The 21,900-nt window shown below is 42.4% G+C and overlaps 3 protein-coding genes and 1 long non-coding RNA gene across 7 annotated transcripts; 3 read left to right on the forward strand and 1 right to left on the reverse strand.

Moving 5' to 3' along the window:
- Positions 1–811: 811 nt before the first annotated feature.
- Positions 812–20,463, reverse strand: LOC307044031 (uncharacterized protein). The gene is made up of 2 exons (XM_079689050.1): positions 19,958–20,463; positions 812–3,605 (listed from the first exon to the last, which is right to left on the reverse strand). Exons 1-2 carry the CDS (start codon positions 20,196–20,198, stop codon positions 2,428–2,430), a joined length of 1,419 nt encoding a protein of 472 aa, XP_079545176.1. The 5' UTR covers positions 20,199–20,463; the 3' UTR covers positions 812–2,427.
- On the forward strand, positions 11,944–16,211 carry LOC307044024 (zinc finger protein 862-like). Of its 4 annotated transcripts, none has more exons than XM_079689034.1 (9): positions 11,944–12,118; positions 13,024–13,089; positions 13,236–13,443; positions 13,547–13,732; positions 14,016–14,191; positions 14,274–14,446; positions 14,831–15,000; positions 15,087–15,325; positions 15,416–16,211. In XM_079689034.1, the coding sequence occupies exons 2-9, from the start codon at positions 13,024–13,026 to the stop codon at positions 15,698–15,700; spliced, it is 1,503 nt and encodes a 500-aa protein (XP_079545160.1). In that variant the 5' UTR covers positions 11,944–12,118; the 3' UTR covers positions 15,701–16,211. The 4 variants fall into 4 exon arrangements, with proteins under 4 accessions (XP_079545160.1, XP_079545161.1, XP_079545162.1 ...); XM_079689035.1 differs by having other exon boundaries at positions 13,562–13,732; XM_079689036.1 differs by lacking the exon at positions 13,024–13,089.
- Positions 16,216–16,959, forward strand: LOC307044051 (uncharacterized protein). Its single transcript, XM_079689079.1, has 3 exons — positions 16,216–16,446; positions 16,522–16,674; positions 16,779–16,959. Exons 1-3 carry the CDS (start codon positions 16,231–16,233, stop codon positions 16,956–16,958), a joined length of 549 nt encoding a protein of 182 aa, XP_079545205.1. The 5' UTR covers positions 16,216–16,230; the 3' UTR covers position 16,959.
- Positions 20,405–21,621, forward strand: LOC307044054. Its single transcript, XR_013809510.1, has 3 exons — positions 20,405–20,523; positions 20,705–20,950; positions 21,308–21,621. It is a non-coding gene; the product is annotated as an uncharacterized lncRNA (long non-coding RNA).
- Positions 21,622–21,900: the final 279 nt, after the last annotated feature.

Below are 21,900 nucleotides of genomic sequence, written 5' to 3' on the forward strand. Positions count from 1 at the left end.
AATACCTTGGAAAATGCCGTTTAATATTTTTTAATAGCCTTAATTTTCGCTAAATTGATTTATCAACTTTTAATACTTTTAAGACCCCGCGGACACCCTGGGTTCTCCTCTGGATCCATCGACTATCTCTTGTCTCTGTCCAGTGAATTACACTTGTGTTACTGGAGCAGGTAAAGCATAAAACAGATACTTCCAGCATTAGCGGAGCAGCTTGGATGAAACACAACGGACTTCTAAACAATGAACACCCGCAACTTAGAAGAAAGAAAGTTGGGTTTTATGCGTTCTAATATTGCAATGCAAACCCATGATCTAATGAAAGTAATTAAGAATAATTTAGTAATTAAATGCTCATTTCAGTAGATTTAATCAAGACTGTAACCTCTTCACATTCTGTTGAAATAGTCAATTACTAGCCCTATCTTACACATTGCTGTTTTCAATCATTAATATGTGGATGACAGTTGAACTGGATGATGTAACATTTAGGCCATCTAATGGAAAGAAGACGTATCGCTCTGTTGGCCTCATTTGGACAACACAAACAGAGTGAAGCTCTCATTTAATAAACAATCTTTGAGTAAAGACACCGTCCTGCAGAGAGCACACAACCCAACAGCACGTTTTTGGTCTAGCATCACTTTACAAAACATTTGCATTCAGACACTAAGACTAGCTGGTCCATTGTAAAGGTCAGTCCACCTTAAATGAGCAGAGGGTGATCAGCAGGGGAAAGGCAGGACATGGGAACTTGGTCCTGAGGAGATGTAACGATTATTAAACAAGAAATAGTCGAGTCAAGGGGTCAAAGAAATGAACATTTGTGATTATTAGCGAATCGGTTGCAGGTGGGTGAAATCAGGCTTAGGGAGTAACGTATTACATGTAATGGCATTAGGTCATCAGGATACAAAATAGACAAATGTATTCCCTTAGAGTTACAGAAGCAAAAACAATCAGATAACAGGTACATCTATTTTAAAACAGGGCTCATTAACAGGATAGCAATGATACAAAACATTTAGAAATAAAGAACAATACATTAAATCAACCTATATCTCCATATGGAAACGTGGAGCCCTCAATCCAAAATAAAATGGTTCATCAAAAGTCAGTGGTTAACTTTTAAATCAGAAAATCTGTATGACAAAAACATTAAACATATTTTCCACTTATGTTCATTCAAAAGTGCATTTCGCATAATAGGTCCCCTTTAAATCTTATATGAATGTTGTGCGACAATGTTAAAGGTCCCATATCATGCTTTCCCGGTTATTACCCGTCCCCTTATGTGTTATGAAGGTTTGTATGCATGTAAACGGTCTACACAGTCAAAAACCCTAAAAGTACACCCTGTAGCGAGTAAAACTCTAACCTCGTTGGAGATTTCTCATTTTCCATTGTTTGCTTCCTGGGTACTGTGACATGTGAATACCCAAATCAACAACAAATGACCGGATTGGCCCATAAGGACTAATCCGCGGAGCACCTCACACACTATGATCCCTTGGCTAACTAACAGGGAGTCCCTGAACGCTGGTAATAGACAAGTTTGTATCGCGGAGAAATGCTCTCCGCAGACCCATTCTTACAGCGTTATAAACAGGGGTGCACATAACTGGTAGGCAGGTGCGGCAACAATCTGAACTGCGTACCGTCACTTGTGTCACTAAGCGTATTTGCGTACCGACGTACTTGTGAAGCTTTTCCAGAAGGCGGTTAGATTCGGTCTCCGTGTGCACAGACAGGGCTGCTGTTAACGTCGGTCTGTACAACGGAATTGTGCCAAAACTACGCCAACCGGCCGCGGAGGGAGACTCCCCCCCTTCACTGGAGAACTGCGCTAAAACAGCTGATCACAACGTTCACGCTCTGTGGTCACGGAGTACTCCACTAGCCCCCCCCCTCAACCCCCTTTAACGTTTGCGATACAGAGGGCTTCATCTAATAACTTTGAGTGGAGCCAGAAGTTGGAGTACCAACCACTGACTCCAGGTACTCATCTGAGTATACCTCACTGAGCAAGTTATAAACATTTTTCTTACTCAATATCAAGCTGTGCGTGTTTGTGTGTGTTCAGGATGAGTTTCGCTATTTCTCGCTGTATCGCCAACCCGGAAGCCTGTCCGCTCCTCGCAGCAACGAGCCTCGCAACGTCCCGACCAATCAGAGCACACTGGGCTCACAGGGAGGGTGGGGCAGGAGCTCCAACAAGCCGTTTAGGACAGAGAGTGAATACCTGGTGGATACACATACTATACAGAGATGCTGTATGAGAAACCAATGTGAGTTTGAAAAATTGCACAATTTAACTCTATTCTAGTAGACCTCAACAAGGGAGATATGAACACTAGAAATGGCCATGACATGGGCCCTTTAATCCAGTTAGACAGATTCCTCTCATGTGTGAACTGAGAGGAATCAGACTTATTCATTGTCCTCTCCATCAGCTTCTGTTTCCATGTGTTCAGCTGAACTGCTTATTGGAGGCTCTGCCTCTCCGTTATCCTCAGTTTGAATTGCATTAAGCTGTGAGAACTGACGACCAACACACTTGTGAATTTTGAAATTACTATACCATTTAAATCTTTTGTCACAAACATTGCAGCTGTATATTTCCTCTCCTGTGTGGACTCTCATGTGTGCCTTTAAATTTTCACTCAGAGAAAAATCTTTCTTACAGACTGAGCAACTGTGTGCTTTCTCTCCTGTGTGGATTCGCATGTGTCTTTTTAAATGTTCACTCAATGCAAAATATTTGGTACAAACTGAGCAGCTAAATGGTTTCTCTCCTGTGTGGATTCTCATGTGTGTCTTTAAATTTATATTCTGTGAAAAAGCTTTCTCACAGACTGAGCAGCTGAATGGTTTCTCTCCTGTGTGGACTCTCATGTGTTCCTTTAAATTTCTATTCCGTGAAAAAGCTTTCTTACAGACTGAGCAGCTAAATGGTTTCTCTCCTGTGTGGATTCTCATGTGTTCCTTTAAATGTCCACTCTGTGAAAAAGATTTCTTACAAACTGAGCAGCCAAATTGTTTCTTTACAGCACTACGGCTTGAATCACTGACAGATTCTTTTCCATTCTTTAGTGATTGTGAGCCTGACGCAGGTTCTCTGGTCTCCTTCCAATCAGCACTGTCTTCAGTGTCAGGTTCAGAAGATTCTCCAGTTTCAGTTTCAGAAGAGTCTCCAAAGTCAGGTTCAGAAGAGTCTCCAGTTTTAGTTTCAGAAGAGTCTCCAGTGTCGTCCTCAGTCTTTGGTTGTAAACTGATCTCTGGATCTGAGTTCCTGGCTGGTTCTGGTCCTCGACAGTCATCTCCATCAGCTTCTGTTTCCATGTGTTCAGTTTGTCTTTGATGAGGCTGTGAGGACTGAGGTTTCTCTTCATCATCTTCACTCTTCACAGGGTCAGGAGTGAAAGTGGACTTGGTGATATCAGCCTCCTCCAGCTCCTGAAGCTGCTCTCCGTCCTGACTGATCCTGGGTTCCTCCTGTTCCTGCTTAATGTGTGGGGGGGGCTCTGGGTCCTCCTGGTCCAGACTGGTGCTCCACTCCTGCTGGTCAGGGAGAAGCTCTTCTTTAACCACCACCACCAGCTGGACGTCTGCAGGAAACAGGAAACACACAGTCAGAAAAAACTGTTAAGTGTTAGCATTTAAAAATCAAATCACCATTACAATGGGAGACGATTTTCCGCCCTAATTAATGCCTTTGTTTTTATACTTGCCTACTATCTTTCTTAGTCCCACCTATTGTGTATTTTTGTTGGCTCAATTCACCTCATGTAGCCCAACCCCTTTCCACTTCCAGTTAGAAATGAAAAAGCCTTTTTTCTTCTGGTTTAGCACTAGCTGCAATGTAAACAATGAATTGTATTTGGGATCGTTCACAGATACACTACGCCTACAGTATAGAATGAAAATACTTTGTTACAAATTGAAATCCTGCATTGAAACCTTATTTAAGTAAAAGTATGCAAGTATTATCAGAACATTTTACAGCACCTTCTTATGTCATAGTAATGATGGTGCAGTAAAATGTTCCCTGTCAGTGATTCATTTATGTTTCTTGATTATTTTGTATGTTGCATTTTACTGCTGTACATGTTCAAAGTTGCACTTGTATAAATGATTTTAAATATTAAAATAGGTGTGTTTTCGTATTTACAGTACCAGTCAAAAGTTTGGACACACCTTCTCATTTATTAATGTTTTAACTACTTAAAGGTGGGGTAGGTAAGTTTGAGAAACCGGCTCAAGATACACTTTTTGTGATATTCCATGGAATGCAATTAACACCCCGATAGCAATGAATATCTTCAGTGCTTTGACAAAAAATTAAGTCATCTGTGTAAGCCGTTGTACTGTAAAAAGCACGACCAATCATTTTAGCCGGCCCGGCTAAAATAACTCGATAGCCTACCTAGGGTTGCAAAATTCCGGGAATTTTCAAAGATACAAATTACCACGGGAATTAAAGGGAATAAACTGGGAATTTTCAAAATTGAAGGTTGGCTCTTCATATGGAACTTAAACATAGTTGGGGAAAGTATATTTTAGCATAATCTTGACTAAAACAAACAGATGCCATTCAAGTACACTTGAATATCCATGCCATAGTACACTGCTTACTGCATGGCTATTGAGACCACACAAAGGTTCGCAACAGGCTCACAAATGTGAGAGTGGAAAAACGGGTTGGCATTCGAGCAAACCTAAGGCTCTTGAACCTGACACAGAGCCATCCTCAACAAGGTTGGACAGTGACACTGAAAAGGAAGACTCAGAGTTGGATGTTGATGAGGCCCAGGAAGAGCCCATTGACTGAAAGGCTTCAGCAAAATGCAGAGGAGTGCTTGAAGGAAGATTTGCATGTGTAATGGGACTTTGTGGAGGGAGAAGGGCTCTTTTCATTTAACATTTTGAATGGGACTTTGTGGGGATTTTTGGATGGGGGGTGCATTTTTGTTCATTTTGTAAAGAGTGGGGTTGGGGTGGATGAGTAACATTTAACTCAACATTCCTGTTTCTGTTCTTCAATGGAAAAAATAATTGTTCAATAAAATAATTAAAACTTGTTCTGTTCTACTTAAAAAAAGAAATGTCATGTTTTTTTGTTTAATTTTGCATCGAATATTTCCAAAATTCCCCAGCTTAACTTCCCATGGAAACTTTCTGCCCCTTTGCCACCCTAGGCCTACCTGCCTGTCAGCCTTCCATCTGTGCACAAACGTATCTCGTGCCCTCATTGGTCATCGTGTGTTGGAGGAGGGGCTCTGTAAGGAAGTGGCAGATTTTTTCCAGCTGTGTATTTTCAAATTCTAGCGCACTAGAGCTGGTTTCTCCAAAATTACCTACCCCACTTTTAATGACCTTTGTACTAGTTCCCCTATTCTTTATCAAGTAACATTTTAGATGATCATAATTTATTATTGAACATATTTATTCATTGATTTGCTTATCTCCTTTCTGAAGAACCAGCACCTCTCTGAAGAACCAGCACCTTACCATGGTAGAGAGGTTTGTGTGCCCTGATGAACCTGGGGGCTGTGTTGTCTGGAACGTTATGTTCCTGGTAGGGTCTCGCATGGCAAATTGGTCTCAGGCAAGGGGCCAGACTAAGATTGGTTCACAAGACCTCATGAAAGACGACACACGAAGTGAGGATACCCGGCCCGGAGGAAGCCTGGGGTCCCCTTCTGGAGCCAGGCCCAGAAGGAGGACTCGTCGGTGAGCGTCTGGTGGCCGGGTTTGCCACGGAGCCCGGCCGTGCACAGCCCGAAAAGGCAACGTGGGCAACACCTCCGCTTCTCCGTCCCGCAGGCCCACCACCTACGGGAAACAGCGATGGGGTCGGGTGAGCTGCCAGAAGGGTGGCAGAGAAGGCAGAGGGTCTCGACGGACCAGACCCGTGCGACAGAAGCTGGCTTTGGGGACGTGGAACGTCACCTCTCTGGGGGGGAAAGGAGTCGGAGCTTGTGCGGGAGGTAGGGCTGGGCGATATGGTCTCTAAATGATATCGCGATATTTACTGACTATATCGCGATATACGATATATATCGCGATATACTGAAATGTCCTCTAAAAAAAAAAAAATTCTAGTAGTCCCTGCAACATATGTCTGCATTAAAAAAATCGATTAATAATGAAGAAAATTAACACATTTGTTGCAATAGTAATTTATGCACTAACTACATTACTACTTGTACTACAACATTTGAATCATCAGTTCTTCCTCATTTTCCTCAATTGTTCATATTTGGTTTATTAAAATAATGATATTGTGGTCATTGTTCAAAAATATCTGCTATTAATATGAGTATTATTATTATTATTAGTATAATGCGCTTTCTGTCTTCCTGTCATTATCAGGAGTTAGAAATGTAATGGCTATGTATTAGATTAGATTAGAACCTTCATTCTCCTAAACTGCTGGGACATTTCCCTATAGCCAATACCTTTATATTGTCTACTCTTCACTTACTTGTCAGCATAGGTCGGCATTGATGTACAGAGCAGACAGAAAACCTTGTTTATATTGGCATCATATTGAGAGGTGCAGTGACGCGTCCTAAAACCAGGAAGTAAGCTGCTGGTTCCCTCGACAAAAAAGCAATGGGATTTCTCCAAAGGGTTTTGGAAAATAGCTGGAAATAAGGTCTGTGGAAAACAAACCTGTTTGATAAATGCACGTTTTGTTCAGCCGGATAATCTCCACATGTCTACCCTACTTTTATAATTTTCGAATCATAAATCTAATCGATAGATTATAAAAAGGGTTTTAGGACGCGTCACTGCACCACTAGAAGCCAACTCCATCGATCAAGCTGGCTGAAACTTTCTCTCCCTCTTCTTCTCATACTCCCTGTCACTCTCCTTTAACTCCTCCGGTGACTTTCTTTTATTTAAAGATAGTTTTTTGCCCGGCTCCCGTTTGCCTTTCACCCAACAACGACAACCGCCTCACGAAACGCTATGTTGTAGCGTTAATAAACGAAACAATTTAACAACATTGATTGTCAAAGTACCTATACCACTGGACAATTTTATTTTTTTAAGCAATATTTTTAGTGGCCCGAGCAGGCAAGTGGAAAGTACGTTATGCTGGCCCGGGGTGTCTAAATAGTGCTTCCGAGCCAGCGGGCCATTTATAATGTCGAGCCCTGCTCTCTGTCACTGTGCATGTGTGTAATGTTTGTGTGCAAGTTAGACGGGGCCTGCGTGTGTGCCTGCGTGTGTGCCTGCGTGTGTGCCTGCGTGTGTGCCTGCGTGTGTGACTGTGTCTATGAGGGAGAAAGGAAAGCTCATTTTGGCCGCGGCGGGAAATTTATTTGACAACATAATACTCAATGTTCACGATGTGGTCATTTACGACATCGCATGGAGTGCAATCCACGATGTATCGTGTAAACTCGATATATCGCCCAGCCCTAGCGGGAGGTGGAGCTTTACCAGTTGGATCTGGTTGGGCTCACCTCTACGTACAGCGTCGGCTCTGGAACCTTACTTCTGGATAGGGGTTGGACTCTATTCTTCTCCGGAGTTGCTCAAGGTGTGAGGCGCCGGGCGGGTGTGGGGATACTCACAAGTCCCCGGTTGGGTGCTTCGTTGTTGGAGTTTACCCCAGTGGACGAGAGGGTCTCCTCCCTACGCCTGCAGGTTATGGGGGGGAAAACTCTGACTGTTGTGTGTGCTTATGCACCCAACAGCAGTTCAGAGTATACGGACTTCTTGGAGACCCTGGAAAGAGTCCTGTATGGGGCTCCTGAAGGGGACTCTTTAATCTTGCTGGGAGACTTCAACGCACATGTGGGCAATGATGGAGACACTTGGAGTGGAGTGATTGGGAGGAACGGCCCCCCTGATCTGAACCGGAGTGGTGGTTTGTTACTGGACTTCTGTGCTAGTCATGGATTGGCCATAACAAACACCATGTTTGAACATAAGGATGCTCATAAGTGTACGTGGTACCAGAGCACCCTATTCAGCTTGCTAACGTTAGCTTAAACAAACCTAACGTTAACCTAATCTAAAATGCTCGACTACGGGGTACCTTTCATGTGGCTCGTCAGCGCCGACTCTCCCATCGTTATTTTTTGCAAACTTTGCAGGAGGCTACTCGTGGGCTTGACCCTCGTCTTAGCCATTGCTTGTATTTGTCTTCTGCTAGCCAACGCTAGTTGAAACTGCAACCTCCTGGCATACTGTCATCTATCACTCTCATCAGAATGCCCAGGTCACACTTAACACAAACACTTGCAGGTCACGCACATAGCGCGGGAAGGCCGGAGCGGAGCTGTTTTATGTAAAAGAGAAGCAATTAAGCGCGTTCCAACTTCTTTATTTTCTTTTAATCTAAAAAGTGAAGTAAAGCATTTACATTTTCAAGCACTTTATCCCAAATTCAAGCACCATTCTCAAAATTCAAGCACTTTCCCAATCTTGAAAACACCACGTCAAATTTCAAGCATTTTCAAGGATTTCAAGCACCCGTACAAACACTGAATATCAGTCTTCAGTGTTTCCCCTACCATTGTCTTGGCGGGGCGCTGCGCCCTGCCAACAGAGCCCCGCGCCCTGCCAGAAATTCAAGGTGTTTTTTTTGTTTTTTTACATTTTTTTTATTATTATTTAAAAGAATTAAATATATATATAGCACCAAATTGTAACTGAAGTAATCTATCTACGGTCACGTTTCACATTGAACATGTGCTCTTTTATTAAATAAACTAAACCCCTATGTTATTTATCCAATGTGCATGTTTCAGTGTCTACTGCCGTGCGTATTCACATTCTCCCTCCGTTCTGTTTCTGAAGGGCGGGGCTCCGCTCCCCGGAGAAGGACACAAACAGCCTGCCCAGGTGGACGCGCGCGGACGCGACAACGAACGTAGCGTGCGCATTCTAAAAATAGCTCACAAATGGTGAGAAGGTACCGCGGTTTTGAACTACAGTATTGAATTCGACAGAAAACAACAATGAAACGCCAGCAGGAGAATAGTCTCATGAGTTGGGTGAAAAAAAAGACAGGAGATGTGAGTTGGTTTATTCAGTAAATTAGCTCCGGATAATTGGATGTTCTGTCTACACCTGTTGATGTGAAGCTAATGCAGGATTTGCTAGCTTGATGCTACCGGCATTTAGCGGCAGTGACTCAACAAATTGCCACTTAAAATGTATCGTCAGCAATGTATGACAAGCTGACTGCTTGTTTAATGTTAGACTCACACCAATAGCTCAATATGATCATAACACGATTGCTTTCATATCAGAGATCAGATGAGGTGGAGCTGCCTCCAGCAATAGAGGATGAGGCAGAGAGAAGCAACAGCAGCACAGGGTTGCAGCAGGTATGTTATATGCTGTAGTCAGGTGATTTAAATGTATCAATGAAAGGAAGAAGTGTAGGCTACATGATAAGAAGGGAATACAGTTTGAATTAAAGTAATACAGTGTAACACTTTACTTTATTAATTTTTAATGTACAAATACTTTGTTACTGTACGATATCAATAACAATAATCCACAGCTCCTCTCTCTGCTCCAGAGGATAAAAATGTTTCGGGGTACACGAGCAGCACCCTGCCAAGGCAGTAAAACTAGGGGAAACACTGGTCTTAATACAACAAATAATTAACATTTATCTGTTTTTGGGGTGCACATTTTGCTGTTTGCTGTTCTTATTTATTTATTTATGTTAGAAACCGGTTGCCACTGATGGCAACCCAAGGCCAATAAGTGGTTGACATTTTTTCTGAATGGTTGCTAATGGCAACCTGGCAACCGTTACTGTCAAGCCCAGGAATGTGAAGAAGACTCAGGAGATGGTGTGGGATCCAAAGGCAGTGGGTGACCTTAGGCCGGTGGTTATCCACAATGAACCCATAACTCAGGTCAGCTCCTATGAATACCTTGGTTTCCATGTAGATAATACACTCAGCTGGAAGGCGCATGTTCAAGGTCTGTGCTCTAGACTTCAACAGCGGTTGTACTTTCTGTGTCGACTCCGGGCTTTCGGAGTCGACCAGATTTTCATGTGACTGTTCTATCATGCAGTGTTGGAGAGCATCATAAGGTATGGTATCACTGCCTGGTATGGTAACTTGACAGTGCAGTAAAAGTAACAGATCGCTCGCCTGGTACAGACTGCTATGAAAATTATGGGGGTTAAAAAACACCCATGCCTCCAAAACATATACGAGCAGTCCATTATCAGACATGCAAAACAAATTGTGTCTGATTCCACCCAGAATTCCAGCTCCTACCTTCTGGTAGAAGATTCAGGGTTCCCAAGAGCAGGCTGAACCGCTATAAGCACTCATTCCTACCTATGTCCATTAAGCTTCTTAACATTCACATGAAAAGAAATGTAGTCAAATATAATAAAATGTACTTTTTAAATGTTGGCCATGGGGGTTGTGCAATAGGTTGCCATTGTCAGTATGTGTAATGTGTTTGTTCAAACGGTGTATGACTGATGATATTTGTATGTCTCTTAATGTCCACTATGTTTGTATATGTACATGTGGAACTCCAGGATAGAGTCCAGAACAAATTTCCTCACCGGGACAATAAAGTATATCGTGTCGTATGATATTGTATATTAAAGTAGTGGTGCACGATAATTATCGGCACGATAATTATCGGTCCGATATTAGGAATTATGACGTCATCCCGATAAACCCGATAAAAGTATTAATAACCCCGATAATATACAATATCTTTTTTGGAAAAAAAGAAGAAGCAAGAAATACTGCGGTGTGGGTGGATTGGGACGAGGGGCGCTTGTTTTTCACTCGGCTCCTCCCGTTTTGCCAGTACTGTGGTATTAGTGGTTTAGGAAGAGTGGAGTTTTTCACAAATCCAGCGCTCCCTAACTCATGCCTGGCTGTGACGTAAATGGTGTGCGGCCGTGAAGCCAGGACAGTAAACAAACATGTCGTCGGTAGTATGGGACTATTTCAAAGTTTCAGAGTTAGATAGTTCGCTTGCTATTTGTATTAACAAATGCAATTCAGAAGTTCCACGAGGAGGGAAAAAGGCAACGAGCTATAATACTTCCAACCTGATTAGTCACCTGAAACATCGCCATCGCTACGATGGTGTGTTAAAAGCGTACGCCGCCTGCGCTGCTAAACTAGAGGCGAATCCAAAGCCAGCTGCAAAGGCACCGGGGCTTTTACTTATCGACGAAGCTTTTGAAAAAGACAAGAAGTTTGCCAGAGACGACCCCAGGGCTAAAACGAGGAAAAAACTACAGGTACATTTAATATATATACAGGGCTCGACATTAAGGACTGCCCGATGGCCCGGGGCCATCTAGTATTTAGCTCGGGCCATGAAGCCTCACCTGCTGGTGGCCTGATCGGGCAATCTTATTATGCCAGTATCATGCAGCTCGCGGTTCCAGTAATGAGTGACCCGACAGTAAAACTAAACATATCTATAACTAGTTTAGGTAGTTTGAGAGGTAATTCAAATAGCTACGTGTGATATTCTAACCTGAAGTGTGTGTTTTGTCCGCTCACCGCTGCATGTGATCATGCAAAGCTGCGTGTCGACTCGTCAGCAGCAGCAGCTGATCTCTCTCTCCCGTCAGATTAGACTTCACTCGCGTTTATGTCCATATCGATCAGATCCAGCTAGTTCTAGCTAATGATATGACTACCTGCTTATTAAAAGACACCTAAACAATAAGTGTCGCTATGCAACCGGGTGAGGCCACAAAGTATAGCGCAGCATTATGCATTTGTTTACATGCCCACCGGAACCCCGAGGCATTACCAACAGATCAACGCACAATCAACCCATACAGGACATCTCTTTCTCCACATTAATTGTTAGACCAGTGTTTCCCCTATATGTTTTCAGCAGCGGCGCTGCGCCGCTGCTGAAATATGCGCGCCGCTGCTAGGGGGCAACAGATAAAAAAAAAAAAAAGAATTATAAGTGCTGCCCCCTAGCGCTCGCGGCAACTTCGAGCCACCGATACGCGGGAAAGCTGTCATTTTCAGAGCTGAAGGAAAACTGCCTGACAAGACAGACAACAGCAAGTTGAAGCAGACATAACTTTATTTGGACACAATCACCTCAAGAAGAAGGTCATAACGCCATAAATGTAAGTTATTATAATTTAAAATGTTGTTACATTTAGATTAAGTAAATTAATACTTTGATAAAAGCCTACAGTTAAGAATGAATTACATCTAGCTAACTTAGCTAGTTTGTAAGGGATAATGTGGGACGCTTCATGCAGATCTAGATCCCTCCGCTTCGCGTCGGGCTCCTGATCAGCCTGTCGGGTGTTCTTTTCCCCATAATGACCGCGTCGCTGCACATTATCCCGCTTATTACATGGCCACATTCTCAACAAAGTAACGATATGACTCCCAATATTAATTGAAATGCTTTTATAGATTTAGAAAATGTTTTTATTGATTTAAAAAATAGTACGCTATTATTTATTTAAATTGACATGCATCCGCTAAGAAAAATAGTCCTTTGTTACTGTTTGAACTAACGTAGTAACGGCAGTAACTGCTTCGATAAGGTTTTTGAGGAGCTTTCTGATTACAGATTTGAAAACATCGCTGCTTGCTTTAAAAGTAGCACAATTCATTATGTCAAAGCTTGGAAAGTATCTAGATATCCCTGCCCTAATGCCAAAGTAACTGGCAACTGAATATGTGTCGCCGTTTGATGTCTATGTCTGGACCGTTGCGTAAAAAGGAGGGTTTCTGCCCCGTTAATTCTCCGCTGTTTTTCTTGTCCCAGTTTGAAAAGCAAACTGCATGCAGTTTGCTTTTCGGCCATACTGTATACAGTTAAATCGACCGAAGTTCTTTGTAAGCGTCCTTAACAACGGTCAATAAGTCCTTGACAGCGGTCTGTCTGTTCTGGATTAACAACGTGTCACGTGTTCTGAATTGACCAATCAGAATAGAGTATTCAACTAAGCCATGTAATAAAGCTAGTTAACACCCAGTGTAATAGATTGTTCATCACATCTTATGTTATTTTCAGATGAGTTTAAAAGGCTGGCTTGTCAGCAAACGAAAGAGAAGTGATGATCGTGGTGATGAGGAGGAGGTTAGTTGGGTGAAGTTAGGGAGGTGGGTCTCTGTTGTCTGGCAGCAATGTTTTGAAAGGGGAGCAAATGGATACACACTTTTTGGGAAATCGTTTTTAAGTAGTTGTTTAAATTTACAATTGTATTGACTGATATCTCGTACTAGACAGGACATGCGATGAGAGTAGGCCAGAGCAGAGGAGGTGAAGGAGCAGGTCAGGATAGAAGAGAGGAGCAAGGTGCAGCTGCTGCTGCTGTCAGAGGGTCAGAGGTAGGAGGATCAGAAAGAGCAAGGCACCGGCAATCAGGATTTGATCCAGGGTGGATGGAGGACCCGAGGTTCAAACCTTGGCTGTACAACATAGCTAACCATGGTGAGAATCTAACATATGGAGCAGTTAGGGGCTTGATCTCTCAGATGTTTTAACGATCATACAGTAGCCAAAACCTCTTAAAGAAAATAAATATATATCAAAGATCTTGTCCCGACAGGAATGTTCTGCCGCTTGTGCCGCCAACACAAGCAAGCACCGAAGCGGGGGGTGTCTACACGGCCATTTATTGAGGTTGGGTGCATGCTTTTCCGAAGCGACTACCTTGATAAGCATGCTGCCACTCGGCACCATCAAGAGAGTGTGAAGGCACACGCCGCACTGATTCAAGGTAAAATTCACTAATACTGTAGGCCTACTGTATCTTATTTTTAGCTTATTATTCACAAAACTCTCTGGTTTAGTTTATTTTTTTCAGTTTATTTATTTTAAAGAAAAGAATGCACATTAATCAACATATCAGGTTTTACATCAATGTAAATGTGACAGATTTAGCTAGTAGACCTAAGCTAGTTTTCATCTGCAGTCCCTCAGCAGGTCAACATAGTACAAACAACACAGTAGGCTATAATACATTACAATTTTTATTTTTATTTTTGTTTACCTTTCAACAGGGTCCTCAGTGCTGGTCGCCTTTGACCCAGTTATCACCCTTGAACACGAAGCGGTGATTGGTGGTTTTAAGTGCCTCTACCACCTCACGAAAAAAGAACATGCTCACCATACGAACTATGCTGACCTTTTGGAGCTCGCAGAACTACTTGGCTGCCAGTATTTTGAGAAGTTAAAGGTAAGTTAATGCTTTCTTTAATCAACTTCATCACAAAAAAAGTGTGCAATATTTAATCTTAAGTGCATTTGTTTTCTTTAAGATCGGGAGGACCAACTACACATCTCACCGAATCATCGATGAGATGTTAGAAATCCTGGGCACTGTCGTTGAAGAGCCTATCTTGGCAAACATCAGTGCTTCTGTGGCAATTGGGCTTGAGGTGGACGAGACCACAGATGTGTCTGTGAAGAAGCAGCTCGATGTTCACGTTAGGTATAATTTTATTCCAAGAATGACAACAATTAAGACTTAAAATAATTTTGATTGACGTGTCTTTATTATGTTTAATATAGTCTTGCATAGCCAGACCTATCTCCACACTTCGTTTACACTGTGCCAGCGCTGAAGAAAAGTCTGGCTGGACTCATTACCACTCGGGGACAGGGGGGCTCCGGGGGAAACGCTCTATTTCTTTAAACCAATCACAGTTGGTTGGCGGTTGCTAGCTTGTTGTTCTTTCACGTAGTCTGGATTGAATCTGATCGGGGCAACAACATATTCCACCGCCACTGATTGGGTAGTAATAATAAACAAATAAGGCTTATCCCAAAGACCTACATCTGTTGAGTCAGTCTGACTGTTTAATATGTTCATCAGATACATGGACAAAAATGGGCTGCTTTACAGCCAATTTCCTGACCTGGTGACAGTCAGCGATGGCAGAGCTGACACCATAGTCAAGGCAATAAGAACGATCCTTACAAAAAAGAACATTCCCACCCAGAGGATTTATGGCCTGGGGACAGATGGAGCAGCTGTTATGACTGGTATGAACTACCAACAAAAACAAGGTTGATATTCACTGCAGCTTAAAAACTAAAACATGACATAAAACATGTTTGTCCTGAAACAGGGAGAGTGAATGGAGTGGCCAAGCAGCTACAGGACACCTTCCCATGGATGGTGTCGGTTGCATGTGCCGCACACCGCCTCACCCTGTGCTGCAAGGACGCCTCATCAGGAGTGGCTTACATGAACTCTTTCAGGGACCTTCTAGAGCAGCTACACCTGTACTTCAGGAACAGTGCGAATCGCACAGCTGTACTCCAGGCTGCAGCAGAGTGCTTGGGCCTGGATAACTTGAAAGTGAAGGTAATTTAAAAGGGAAAAAACATCTTCCATATTTGGAGGCACCTGATATGACTTAATATGCTTTCATCTTGTGGCTCTAAATATTTTTAGGAAGTGAAGGACACACGCTGGCTTTCGCAAGCCATGGCTGTTTCCAACCTACAGCGGAACCTGACCGCTGTCCTGGCAGCCTTGGCTGAGGAGACGGAGCATAAGAAATGCCCAACAGCCAAGGGGTTGTATGGCTTTCTGGCCACCTACCGCTTTGTGGCATCGGTCTACCTGCAAGCAGATGTGCTGCCACATATCAGCAGGCTGTCAAGGCTGTTCCAGAAGGAAAATGTCAACTTCCTTGCTCTGAAAGTGCAGGTATACTTTCCAATGTTTTATTTTTAACACCACTGTCCATACACTGCTCATACTAACCAGATATCTGCTGCTGCTGCATTTACACCTACTCTGTCTTTGTTATTAGGTTCCTGTGACAATGGCCTGCCTCCGAGCAATTAAAGATGCTGGAGACCATCAGCCACCAGGGTCTTTCCTTTCAAAGCTCCACGCAGACCTGGACAACCCTGCGGGACTTGGGGCTTACAGTATTGTCCATGAGGAGGAGAGGAACAAGAGGGGGACAAGAAAGGGACTGACCAGGGAAGAGCTCTGGGCCCGGTTCAGAAGCCAGGTATGTTTGTTTTGGATTTAGCATTTAGCAGACGCTTCTACTCACCAGAACTCACAAGTGTATCTCCTTTCTAAACAAGCGACTAAGAGCATAATCTAGAGCTAAAGTCAAAGTGCAATCGTAGCAAACAATAATACAAAAGGTGCTTAAGAGGGAGGATCCTGTTAATACTAGATGCCTATTAAGTGGTTTGAATATGGACACAAGTTTCAGTTTAATAATCTGTTGCTGTTATGGTTAAGTGATGGATCCATATTTCGATGGCCTGCTGGAGAGCCTGGAGAGGAGGTTCCAGAATCTGGACCTTTTAGGGGCCTTCCATGCGCTGAGCCCTCAGGCAGCAACTGGAGATGAGGCCAATGTGCAGTTCCTTGCCAGCAAATTTCTACAGGCTGACTGTAATGAGGTGCTGCAGGAATGGTCCTCTTTTAAACAGCAGCTGATAGTTGGGCCATTCAAGGTATCATAATGAATTACAGTAACATTCCTTTTCAGGAGTTCTATAGCCTGGATTGATGTTCATGTTGTGTTTCAGGACTTGGATCAGCAGCAGGTGATGCAGGAACTGGCATCAGAGGTGGGTGAATGGGGGCTGCTTTACCCATCTCTGAGCAAGCTGGCTGCCATTGGCCTGACCATCCCAGTTTCCAGTGTAAACTGTGAGAGGGATTTCTCAACATTGAACCGGGTAGGATACTTGAACAAGTGATATCATTATTTGACTTTATTCAAATCTCAACCCCATGGGCTCCACATCCACTCGTCTGTTGATTATTATGTTTGTATTTACAGGTGAAGACTGACTTGAGAAATCGCTTGCAGGGGGAACACCTTGCCACCTGTATGCGATTGAGCATCAATGGCCCCCCAACCAGAGACTTTCCCTTTAGGAGAGCCTTAGAGCTATTCTTTAAGACCCCCAGAAAAATAAAGTGCTCTCAGGCAGGATGCCAACTGTGCCATCATCACTAAATGGAGTGAGTCATTTTATGTATAGAGCATAAAAAAAACATCATTTTATGTATAGAGTATAAAGAAAACATATATGGATCAAGAAACAAGGCAGGACAAATGATATATGAGAGAAAAACTAAGGAAGTAAACCCCTTGGCAGAACCCAAGATATTCAAGTCACTGGGGCAGTGGAACGAAGTGGAGACATTTGGCACATTCATTACTAGGTGCCATGCTCTTTTGACACCTGATATTAAACAAAAAAATTGCCTGATGAAAGTGATGTAAATGAACAACAAAAATAAAATAAGTTACATATGTGTTATTGGCTATGGTAGTTTATTGGTATGTTCAATTATTTGATTATTAAAATGTAAAACGATCTTTTTCATATGGGTGTTTAGAGTTAGATCTAGTCTCTAGTCATTGTGTGCTCAAAGTGCACCAGATTGAAGCATTTTATATTAAAATGTAAAAACAAATCTTCCCGGGGGGGCATACCCCCAGACCCCCCTAGAGGATGTGATGTCCAACCACCAATTATGTTCATACAATACTGAATACATTTGAAGCCTTTAATGATGTATGTGTCTTTCTTGTGCTGGCAGACAAATAGAAACATAATGGCGGGAAACACTTCGCACGCGCACACACTTAAAATGTCCATGCGCGCCGCGCTCACATTTTGCTGGGCCCGCGTGCCTTAGCACCGCTGCTATGACTCCATCCTAGGGGAAACACTGGTTAGACATTAGAATTGACTATTCTTGTCTGTCACATACTCTTCTTGTCTGTCACATAACTGGCGCAACTGAAGCGGTATTGCGCTAAATGGAAATTATTTTGACCAAAGAGATTTAGATTTGCCGGCTAACGGGAACTCTGACGTCGCCTTTTTGTGTTCTTCGCGGATGCGCTCGGCTTCTCTCGATTGCTGCTCGGGTCTGCTCGGTCAGCTTCCGGATGAGGAAGCATTCATTCGACCAACTTACAGTAGATAACATTACAAACATTTTTAACAGGGGCCATAATAGTGTAAATAATGTTAGTTTTGGCAATTACAACTGAATGTAATGTGTTCTACTTTTTTACATCTGGGAAGGCATTTGCCTTCATCAGATGGAAAGTGTCTTGACCAACAACTTAAGTATTTCTTATAGCTATGCAGGGCATGCAAGCGAGCAAACACAAACAAGAACAAACAAACAAGTGAAATGAAGAATACAATTGAAATTGTACAATATAATATTGTGGTGATTCATCTTATAATTCAGTCTAGAGAATGTACCAGACAGCATCTACAGTAAGACCTTCAAAAATATTTTCTTTTCTAGGGGGAGGCCCCCCAACCCTTCGTGCCATTTCGTCCGCGCGAATTTTTCAGGAGAATCTCTATTGGGCTCAGGGCAATCTGTAAATTAGCTTAGATGGCCCACAGGGCCATCTCCCAAAATCCTTAATGTCATGCATTGGAACCTGAACTTTGAATTCTGTGCTCCCATCATATTCTTGGCGATCTTGTTAAAATTGTGAATGCAGAATTAAAAATACTATGTAACTGGTTTGCAGTAAATAAATTATCCCTTAATGTGGCCAAAACAAATTACATGAGTAGAAATGACTGCATTATACAGATTTGCGAAGCAGGAAGTTATCGGTATCGGTTTCAAAAAACCAATATCGTGCATCCCTAATATTAAGTGGCCTGTTGGTGACTGGCTGTCTACGTGATGTGGCCTGCCGACATGGCCACTGTCATACCGATCATACATCAAAGCCCTTGAGTGGTCTCTCTTTGTCATTCAAGCTCAGGAGGGTTTGTGTATGTGTGGCGCAAGTGAGAGAGAGTGCCCGCATCGGTTACTTTTATTGTTGTTGTTAGCATCTGGTGCTAGCTAGCTGCGCTAATTAAGGAGATGTTTCAACAACAAGGTGGAGGGAGAGCTCTCTACTGTCAGACTGAGAGCCTCTAATAATAACTACAGCTCAGGTGAGGTTAAGGACTCTGGGTGTTTAGATAGTTAACTTAGTCTAAGTTATCTCAGTGGGTCTCAAATAGTTTGGTCACCATTTATGTAAACACATATTTCCATTTGAGGGGGGAGTGATTAGTAAAATATGCATGAATAAAAAGAAAAAAATGTTAAATAGGTGAAAAAATGTAAGATACAATTTTAAAGTCTTTGCTGGTGCCTCAAAGAGGAGCAGAGGGAGAGGGGGGAGAGGAGGGAGAGGCTGGTTCAGGAGCCCAGACACACTCGCAACTATAAATGAACCGAAAATAAATAAATAAACAAGTTTCAATGATTTTTAATATTGGATATGGTATGTTATTGGTTATGGCCATGTTCTTATGAGTATTGAAATGTATACAGTTCTGTTTCATATGGGTGTTTCCATAGATCTAGTCTCTTTATTATCCCCTCAAAGTGCACCAGATTGATGCAGTTAACTCCAAAATTAAAAAAAAGATCTTACTGGGGGAGCATGCCCCCGGACCCCCCCTAGAGGATTTGAGGTCCACCCCCACTTAAAATCACATGGACAGGTTCCTAAATACATTTTAAAAAATGTTTAGATAGTAACCCATGTCCATATGTTTATTTGTGTGTAGTATATTTAAACTATAGGGCTATCACTATGGGCAGCAACGCTGTAAATATTCACGAATAAATCCAGCAAAATGGCACAAAAAGAAGTGTATAATTCCCGGCCTGACTTATTGTCCCAGTCCGGCCTTGTGTGTGCGTGTGTGAATGTTTGCACACCATAGACTGTATATATATATAAATGGACGTAGGGTCCGTGACGTCACGCATAGGATTCTGCAGAGTTGCCGAGGAGCACTTAGTAGGCGGAGTCGGCCACTAACGGCTCGACAGGCACATATAGACCCCCATATAGCTCAGTTTATAACTCAAACCCTGGTCTAAAGTGCAATGAAACAGTGTTATTAATGTGATAATAAAGTGTTACTGAAGAGTTTAAAGTGTTGCTGAAGAGTAAAGGGAACATACCTGCTCTGTGTATCCGAAGCTGAGGCTGTAAAACAGCGTCAAGTAGTTTCTGGAGTCTCTCGTTCTCCTCTTTGGAAAGAGACAGCTCCTCCTCGAGCTTTGCTATCGTTTTTTCAAACAGAGCAAATATCTCGTCAGCAGCAGCAGTGAGTCGCTGCTTCAACGACAGCAGCATTTGGACTTTACTCATGTTTACTAGATCACCTGCAAACTCCGTTAAACACACCGTTTCTCTCTCCATCAAACTCTCAATCTGACTAGTGTTGCTAACGTGTTTCCAGCTAGCATGCTAAGCTAGCTCCTATAGTCCGAGGTAAACGCTCCAGAAACAAGGGCACAGAGTCCATTCAGAGGTTTATCCAGACACACAGATGATGGATCAGTAGTGCTGGAGCTCACACACACTTTCTCAGGAACACAAAGAGAGAGAGAGAGAGAGAACCGTAGCGACGACACGCCATATGGATCCAGGTTACAAAGAGCCAGGAACTTCACTTCCGGTGAAGACGCCTCCTCCTTTTTCTTCTTCTTCTCTCAGTTTTTGGCGGATTGCAAACAACTTTAAGGTGCATACCGCCACCTACTCTACATGAGTGTGAATCATCATATCAGAATTTCCATCTCTTATCTCATGGACGTATATATCTATGATCTAATCAAAAAAAAAACATAAATAAATCAAATTAAACAAAACAACAATCTATGATCTATTCTAACCTAATGTTACATTTTTTTTTCCTATCCCAGTTTCCCTCAGAAAGGTAAACAGTGCCTTTCTGGTAGCTCTTAAGGCCCTGACACACCTACACGATTTTGGGAGTTAGAGGCCGTCAGAGGCAGTCGGGCATTCGTGGCGCCCTACTCAGGTTGGTGTGTCCATAGATATATGTAAACACTAGATGGCTCATGGGAGATTTTCCAGCGTAGCTCACCGGCCGCCATCTTGCTACAGTCAAAAGCTACTCTGGTACGCGCTATGGTGGCTGTTGTAAGGTGAGTGAAAAATACTCTTAAATCGCTGAAATCTTGACTGATTTACAAACGGTTTGGTTTATTATAAACATTATTAGCATGGCTATGATACAGGATGCTTGGACATGTTGAAATTGCAGCTTTTCTTTGTGTATGTGGTTGTATTTATTAGCTGGCTAATAACAAGAGGCCGTGAGTGAGACCTAGTATTACAAAGTTGACCCAGCAACTTTACACCAGTGGGAGAGGCATAACTGCTCTTTCTTTTCAACATAACTTAAGTTACACATGATTTCTTCCAAGTGGTTTGGCTTGTTAAAAATATCTTACATTTTAGATACATTATGATACAGGAAATTGCTGGCTTTGTGTTTACAGAAGTACCTGACTATGCCTGACTTTTGTGCAGCCTACGGATGCTCTAATCACCGCAGTCTGCAAACAAGAACCCACCCATCCTCTCCACCTGCAGCTGGACAGTCAACGGAGCTCCTTCTCCAACAGACTGCTGCAGCTCCGCAGTGTTATAACTCTGTACAATAAATCACCTCTGGCTGGAAGATAACTCTCTGCTCCATAGTTTCTCTTGAATATAACCACGTTGTACATTTTACACATATATAATCTGTTCAATATTTAATATTTAACATTAATATTCCATATGCCTTATATTTATGTATATCTATATTATATATATATATTAGGGCTGGGACTCGATTAAAAAAATTAATCTAATTAATTACAGGCTTTGTAATTAATTAATCGCATTTTTAATCACATATAAATATTTGATCTGAGAACAGTGAGAAGCAATTTTTTTCACATGGATTTTAGTATACCATTGAATAATGACTGAATACATAAGCTTAAGCAACAAAACATTGTTTATTTTGTTCAAGGTGGTACTTAACAAAGACCAACAGAAAAGTGCAATTTTTGCCATAAAGTGTAGCAATAGTATATTTAGGAAT

The sequence above is a fragment of the Notothenia rossii genome, assembly GCF_949606895.1.
Source record: "Notothenia rossii genome assembly, chromosome: 6".
NCBI classification, from domain to species: Eukaryota; Metazoa; Chordata; class Actinopteri; order Perciformes; family Nototheniidae; genus Notothenia; species Notothenia rossii.